General features: G+C 36.0%; 4 protein-coding genes across 5 annotated transcripts; 1 reads left to right on the top strand and 3 right to left on the bottom strand.

Annotated features, from left to right (window-relative positions):
- Window positions 1-742: 742 nt before the first annotated feature.
- nfrkb (nuclear factor related to kappaB binding protein) lies at window positions 743-2,192 on the bottom strand (the record flags this gene model as incomplete). The annotated part of the gene is given in 7 exon segments (NM_001078305.1): window positions 743-896; window positions 943-1,030; window positions 1,107-1,269; window positions 1,320-1,438; window positions 1,490-1,709; window positions 1,926-2,050; window positions 2,120-2,192. Coding segments are annotated over 7 exon segments (929 nt in total), but the record flags the coding sequence as incomplete, so codon positions are not given.
- Window positions 2,193-2,199: 7 nt separating this feature from the next.
- Window positions 2,200-4,389, bottom strand: LOC100181214 (ATP-binding cassette sub-family D member 3-like). The gene has a single exon (XM_002124962.5). The coding sequence runs from the start codon at window positions 4,326-4,328 to the stop codon at window positions 2,352-2,354; it is 1,977 nt and encodes a 658-aa protein (XP_002124998.1). The 5' UTR covers window positions 4,329-4,389; the 3' UTR covers window positions 2,200-2,351.
- Window positions 4,390-4,907: 518 nt separating this feature from the next.
- On the bottom strand, window positions 4,908-7,492 carry LOC100186762. The gene is made up of 5 exons (XM_026839597.1): window positions 7,399-7,492; window positions 5,790-5,886; window positions 5,481-5,712; window positions 5,300-5,430; window positions 4,908-5,239 (listed from the first exon to the last, which is right to left on the bottom strand). Exons 2-5 carry the CDS (start codon window positions 5,876-5,878, stop codon window positions 5,167-5,169), a joined length of 525 nt encoding a protein of 174 aa, XP_026695398.1. The 5' UTR covers window positions 5,879-5,886; window positions 7,399-7,492; the 3' UTR covers window positions 4,908-5,166.
- On the top strand, window positions 6,379-8,073 carry LOC100176536 (twisted gastrulation protein homolog 1-like). 2 transcript variants are annotated; one of them, XM_018816647.2, is made up of 3 exons: window positions 6,379-6,644; window positions 7,437-7,639; window positions 7,689-8,073. In XM_018816647.2, exons 1-3 carry the CDS (start codon window positions 6,416-6,418, stop codon window positions 7,743-7,745), a joined length of 489 nt encoding a protein of 162 aa, XP_018672192.1. In that variant the 5' UTR covers window positions 6,379-6,415; the 3' UTR covers window positions 7,746-8,073. The 2 variants fall into 2 exon arrangements, with proteins under 2 accessions (XP_018672192.1, XP_018672191.1); XM_018816646.2 differs by having other exon boundaries at window positions 6,381-6,644; window positions 7,437-8,073.

Here is an 8,073-nt window from a genome sequence, read left to right as displayed (position 1 = left end):
GATCCCATTATAATAAACTTATAATAATTATAATAAACTTATAATAATTATAATAATCTTACATTAACTATAATAAACTTATGATAATTATAATAAACTTATAATAATTATAATAAACTTACGTTAATTATAATAACCTTATAATAATTATAATAAACTTATAATAATTATAATAAACTTATAATAATTATAATAAACTTATATTAATTATAATAACCTTATAATAATTATAATAACCTTACGTTAATTATAATAAACTTACATTAATTATAATAAACTTATAATAATTATAATAAACTTATAATAATTATAATAAACTTACATTAATTATAATAAACTTATAATAATTATAATAACCTTACGTTAATTATAATAAACTTACATTAATTATAATAAACTTATAATAATTATAATAAACTTATAATAATTATAATAAACTTACGTTAATTATAATAACCTTATAATAATTATAATAAACTTATAATAATTATAATAAACTTATAATAATTATAATAAACTTATAATAATTATAATAAACTTACGTTAATTATAATAACCTCATAATAATTATAATAAACTTATATTAATTATAATAAACTTACATTAATTATAATAAACTTATAATAATTATAATAAACTTATAATAATTATAATAAACTTACGTTAATTATAATAACCTTATAATAATTATAATAACCTTATAATAATCATAATAAACTTATAATAATTATAATAAACTTACGTTTTATTTGCAACTTCTTGTTTCGAACCCAATTCAAATCTTCCTTCCGTCGTTTTTCTTCTTTTCGCAGAAATCGTTTGAATCGATTTTTTTATTCGTTTTTGCGTAGCTAACTTTAATCCACTCTCCCATTTCTTTCTTTTTCCCAGCAAACCTAAAAACCTTGTTATTCATAAAATTTGGGGTAAAATCTAACTCACCTGTTCTTGGAAGTTTTTTATTTGAATTAAAAGTTCGCGAATAAACTTCTGATAATTTGATTCCATTTGTTGCCATGTCAGGACAAATCTATCAATTATGACATCATAAACACAGCAACCAATAGTTAATTATGACATCATAAAGAAACTACTATTCCACTTACATCTAACGAAGCGCGTCGTAATTTATGACGAATCAACATTTCGAAATATTGGTCACGGTTCGATTCCTCTATGACATCATCATCTTCATTGTCCGACGACAATAAATCCTCGGCAGTAAAGGAGGAATTCGATAAAATGTTGGTTTTAATTTCTCTTAAAATTCTACAAACGTGAGGTTTAAGACAGAGTTGACAAAAATTAGTGGAATCTACTTTTGGTAAATTTCTTTGGAGTCTCTTCCCAGTTTCAACCAATCCTTAATGGGTTCTTGGTGTTGATGTAGTTTTGATAGTTTAAGGGAATGTGGAGATTGATGGACGGCAAGATGACACTTTTAAAATCATGGGTTTAGTTTATAATATACAGGTTTATTTCACCTTACCTGGCGTGAAACAACAATATCTTTCAACAATTGGTGGAAATATTGATGTTTTGAAAACATTGACTTTGCTTTTATTGCATGTTTGTAACTTTTTCTTAATCGATATGCGTTAGACGTGAAGTATCCATCGTTTAGTTTCTCCACGAACTTTGACAGTGGGTTTCCACTTCCCGTGTTTACTTCAGGAAATTGAGATAAATCCTCTCCCGTGAGAAGTAATCTAAATTATGACATCACACATCATGACATCACACATCATGACATCATACATTATGACATCAAACATGATGACATCGAGCATTATGACATCACATATCATGACATCACACATCATGACATCACACATCATGACATCACACACCATGACATCACACACCATGACATCACACATCATGACATCATACATTATGACATCACACATCATGACATCACATACCTCACAGTTTCCGTCCGGTCATCTTCCGTCATAAACTCTGGCAAAGTTTCCGACAAACATTTACGATGTTCGTCCGACAATGTTTCCCAAACATCCATCGTTAAAACTTCTTTTAACAGTGAAGGCTGAAAACAAATTATTCAGCTTTCAACAAATATCAACAAAATCAACCTTCAACAAATTAACCAACTCACGTTTTCCACAAGACACCTTGGCCATGTTATAACTTCACCATCGATTACAATCTGAGACATTTTACAACAAAATCCTAAACCTTGATTTTGAATAATAACTTCATTATTGTGGGTACATAAATTTACAAATTGTTTTAAACATTGTTGAGTAAAAGCTTCATTAAATTACAAGGAATATATAATGCATAGAAATCATCATCGCAACAATAATTAAATAAAGCACGATAAATGTTCATGACCCAAACTCAACGGTACTTCCTTCAATTTTATCAAACTCGTAATTTCCCCGACCATCCATGTGGAGGAAATACTCGTGATGGCGCCAAAGAGACTTACGATGGGAAACGGTAAACAAAGTAATTCCGACCTCCCGACAATGCTGATACATGAACCCTTCGACATCGACACTCACAGCACTCGTACATTCATCTAATATGGCAAACTGTGGTTTATGATAAAACAATCTAGCCATCGCCATCCTCTGCTTCTCTCCCCCACTCAACACATCCATCCAATCTTGAACCGAATCCCAACCTCCCTCACGAACCAAGATATTCTCCAGTTGAACTTTCTTTAAGTAATCTTCCAAATCTTGGTCATTCCATCCTTTCTTTTTCATCAGCTCCACAGAATCTGGATAAATGACCTGATCCCGTAAACTTCCCAGCGTCATATAAGGTCGTTGCGGGATGTAAAACAACTTGCTCCGATGAGGTTTCGTCAACTTTCCACCAAACAATGGCCACAATTCCCCAAGAACTCGGAACAATGAACTTTTACCACAACCGTTGGGGCCGCATATAATAACATTCACCCCCGATGGAACTTTAAAATTCATTTCATGGATCAGTACGTCACCGTTTGGTGTTACTAACGGAACTTTATCGAACTGAATTATATTATCCTCAATATGAATTGTTCCGTTACCAGGAGCCAAACAATGATGAGACGATTCACTTGATTGATGGACCATTGTTCGTTGATAAACCCCATTGTTAAGCTCATCCGTTACTTTGATAAGATCAGTCACCCGTGCAGTAAAGCCGGCTAATCGAGACATCTCCCGTCCCGCCAACACAATCCTCCCAATAGCTTGCGATAATCGAACCAACATCCTTCCACTACGATAATAATCCTCAAGTAACTCTGTATGCGACGCATTGATAAACTTTGGGTAAGCGAGGTCAAGAAAAGGTCGGCTAACAATGAGATATCCGAATGTTGTCGCCGTGTATTTCGCAATTAGGTCGTCAACAATCCCTGTTCGAAAACGAAAGTGAATAAACTTAAGGAGATGTTTGTACAACTTTTGGAAGGTCTCAACAATAATGTGTTTTTCTTTTTCATTCCCGTTGTAAAAAGCAATTTCTTCACTGTTTGTGATGAGCCTTGAGTTAACGTAGCGATATTCCCCCTCGAACCTTTGTTCCGAAACTGTCAATTTTCCAATGGGACGGCGCATTCGGTTTAAAACCAATCCCGAAAACACAAGATAACTTATCATAATGGCCGGGCCTTGCGCGCCAATGGTGCCCGTCAACCGATAAATATAAATCACGATATCCAGCAGGGGTTTACTAAGATTTGAATATAAATCAACCAATGAATTGCAAAACTTTTCTAGATCCTGAGTTAGAAGTTGGTCTGCATTTGCGATACGGTTGTCAATATTGCTCATTTTATAATAAGTATGCCCCTGCAGATACTGGTCATACATATACATTGTAAAACGTTTACGAAATCGTAACTTTAATGAATTGAGACCATACTTTAATAGTTGGTTGGTTAGGGCAATAGTGGGCTGGGCGTAAATATATTTGAACAAATATTTAATGAAACGACTTCTGTCTCGATCAATAATAGAGCTTTCAATGGCAGTTCCATTAGCAATCATCCAAACATCAAACCTCGTCCTCAACAACAACATAACTCCAACCAACGTCAAATACCCAACTTCTGCAGTAAACCAACCTGGAACCAATATTTTCAATATCTTTAAGATCCTCCTCAAAAACACGCCATCCAGTTGAGCCTTTTCCTTCGTTTTTCCTTCACCGGCCTCCCCGAAAACAGGTTTTCTTTGGTTTGAGCCAGTATCGTTATAATTCCCGGTGAAACCGATTAAATAAACACCTGTCACAACAGCAGCGGTCGTGGCAACATGTTTTGGTTGAATAAGACCGGCATACTTGCTTAAAACCGAAGGCATTTTATACAATATTGCTTTACTTTATACGCAGTCGAATTGCAACATCCACAAAAAGCATAAATCAAACTATGACGCAGCATGTTACCACCTTCTTCTTTACCTCTCTCGAATCTCTCCTTTCGAGATATATCCACAGAAATAAAAAAGGATAGAACGCGCATCGCCAATGTCGACAAAGCAGAGAAGTGATACACTCTCTCTCTTTCGCGGGTCGTTCCCGCTTACGTAGTCAATGAAGTCGAGGCCGTTTTATGTAGTTTTTCTTCGTTTTTTCACTTTATTTAAAGTTATAGGGAAAGACAACTATTTTTTTAACATTTATATATATATTTCTAACAAACCATTTATTTGAAGATTTTTAATTAAACTTATTAAATAATTAAATTTTCTAAACAAGCGCTAAACTGTAAGCGTTAACCTACCAAATAACTAAAACTGGCCCAATAAACTTGAGTAGTTGGTGTAGTTTTTTTTAATAGACAGCTAAGAAAACTACTATGCGCCTATTTTTTGGAGACCAAGCGAAATGGGGACGGAGTTGGCGATCACGTGAATAGACAAAAAATGTATCACGGGCAGTTGCGCGTTTTACTCTTTTTTATTACTGTGATTTTATAGAAAGTAAAAGAGAGCAAGGGTAAAAAAGGCACTATGTGGTAATGTACGAAAAGTGTTTACCGTAGGTTTTTTACATGGCGCCCTCTATAACAGGGCCTGTTATAGGGAGCGCCATGGTTTTTTACGTTACGCTACTCAGCCACTGCAAGTTAGATAAAACAAATAAATCTAGTAATAATCGCAATATGAGTTTAACAATATATATATTATAAGATTTCATTTAATCGTTGCTAAAAACTTCTGTTGGACCGAGTTCCACCTCGAACTCGCGAAGAATCTTCGTTCGAACGTATCTGTGATGTCATAATGTTGAATCTTATGCACCACAGTAAATTATAGATGGCGCTACAGACCTCGTGTTTCTCGCTTCTTGCCAAGCACGTGACACAGGTCTCGTGAGGTCATCGCTGGATGTACTGACGTCATCATTAGTTACGTCGTCATGATTAACCAAGTTTTCTACTTCTGTGTTGTCTTGGCCAACCTTGGAACAATAGAATAAACATAAATTTACTGAAACAACAAAATTCTCACTTTTTTAAAACTTTCAACAAAATCTTTCACTCTCGCTCCCATTCCCTCCTCTTTCCTCTTCGCTATAGCGAGCAACTTCTCATTCTTCCTCCTTCGCTCCTCACTTCTCTCTTTCATTAAAATTAAAGTTGGATCAGTATCACGTGACAACCGTTGATGACGTAACAATGATGATTGTGCTAATTCCCGTCGTATGGCGTCACAATCGTGATTCTTTTTCCGAACATTTAACCTACAAATAACAATTAAATTACCTCACAATATAAAAGATGAAGTCACCATGTATGACGTCACCAAACATGACGTTACCTATACTCTGACGTCATGCTTTCATCAAGTTCAAAACGTCTTCGCAATCTTTGATTTTCAACCTTTGCGTGTTTCGCAAACCTCGACATCGAACCTTCTGTGACGTAACAAACCAACAATGTTAACTCCCATTGTTATCGAACAATGAAAAAAGTTGTTCTTGCTATGATGTCACAACAATTAAGCTTCGATGTTTTCAACAAAGAAATGTTTACGCAGCTCCACATTCTTACGTCACAGCATTCTTTGTTTGATTGACAGAAGTCAAAGATTCTTTTGTGACGTCACATACACACATTGTTACAGATAATGGAGTTGATCTATATGGATTATGACATCACAAAGCCATTCACGCTTCAATAAATCTGATAATGACGTCGTGGTCATCGGGAATGATATCATAATATACTATTTTACGTCACAATCGTCAATTTATGGCAACAATTAAAAGTATGTTGACGTCACAAAGCTAACATCGTAGTTTCCACATGGTTGATTCCACCTGCGCGGTTCTTCGAGCGCTTCGATCAAACATAGACGCGTGTGTGATGTCATAATAGCAGGATACTTTCGCGCACAAACACCTTGCGTAATAATAGTTAAATGTTTTACAGGTCGACGTCATAATGAGAATAGTATTATTGTATTGTGTCGTCATAGTTGGATTAACAAGTGGACAATTACTTTCCCACCCCCAAGAACATGAGAGTTGTAACAAGGAAAGATGCGCATCGGTCGTTAGTTATTGTTTAATTCAAGACAAATGCGGATGCGATCCCCATGTTAATTGTTCATGCTGCGGAGATTGCGCAAATTGTCTCGGCGAAGATTATTTAAGTTGCTGTGATTGTGTTGGTAAGTGTTGTGTATGACGTAACAAACTACGCCCCGGGGGAGGACCGCGTTATCGCGATTAAACTTATTTGAAAATCTATAATATTGTGACGTCATAAATCGGGAGATATATTACAATTATGACGTCATACCGTTTTAACCTTGCTTGTATTACGTCACACAATGTGTGGTTTCGAAACAACGGTTGTTTGTTACGTCATAAACAAAGTGAAAACTTCTTTAAAACGCGATTTAATTCTTTTCTACGCTTCAATGAACGCTGTTTTGTTACGTCATCAATCAACAATGGGCGGACCGTGACGTCAACAATAGTTGTAATAATGGTCGATTGTTGGCAAGACATTGTTCATTGTTGAGTGTTTGCTAATATAATCGACATTACACCAATTCATTGTGTGCGTAACAATGTTGACTATGTACAGTGTTGCCCAGTATAAGTTTTTATAAGTGTAACTTATTTATTCTCGCATGGCGAGGCAACGACAGTCGTTATAATACGGGTGTTCTGTTTCATACACCTCGTGCCTGCTTACAAGTTACCACGTATGTAACTTATTTATTCTCGCATGGCGGGGCAACGAAAGTCGTTATAATACGGGTGTTCTGTTTCATACACCTCGTGCCTGCTTACGTGTTACCACGTATGTAACTTTTTGGGTGATTGTTTTCTGTATGGCTGATAATTTAGACAACCCATTAGTGACCACTGGGTTGGAGCAATGAATTTGAATTGTCTTTGATGTTTCAAGCTTACTTATTCTCACTCTGACGTAATGATTCCATGTTGACCAGGAATGCGGAAAGGTCGTAATTACACGGCAATCCTTCCCCCAACTATGTTAAGCACCGTCGGCCATCTTGATGAACCTGAACCTCGCTTATTCGCCGCCCTTACTGACCAACCAATGCCTGCGCTCCGCTACACCATCATGCGGTTCCTGTCATTGAAGAACTTGCCGCACACCGCAGTAGAGAGCTATACGAACATACGGAAGGTTAGCGTTTTAATTCATTACTTGCTTGGTTTGACTTTATTCATGTTAGGCCAACCGTTGGAGGGCGCTGAAGATCGACCATCGTACTGGGAAGGTGTGGGTTTAGTTCTTCGTCGAAACTATGACTTTGACATATCGGACGAGTCACTCGTGTGCACAGTGGTTTACTTTGACCAATGTATGGCCTTACACGATTGTAGGATGAGTTGCAGTTCAACTGGTGCTTTGTCTTACCGTTGGTTCCATAATGGTTGTTGTCAGTGCGTTGGTTTCAATTGTTTAAACTACGGAAGCACGCAACCACAGTGTACAGACTGCATGCGATGACGTCATTTAACGTCATAAACCCCAAACGAACAGCAAGGTGACGTCATAATGGACATTATGCAAACGACGTTCCGCTAAATAAACCATTGTTCATAAATGACGTCATA

Source organism: Ciona intestinalis, unplaced genomic scaffold, assembly GCF_000224145.3.
Source record: "Ciona intestinalis unplaced genomic scaffold, KH HT000451.1, whole genome shotgun sequence".
NCBI lineage: Eukaryota > Metazoa > Chordata > Ascidiacea > Phlebobranchia > Cionidae > Ciona > Ciona intestinalis.
The sequence above is the reverse complement of the archived record's forward strand: the minus strand, read 5'-3'. Positions and strand labels throughout refer to the sequence as shown.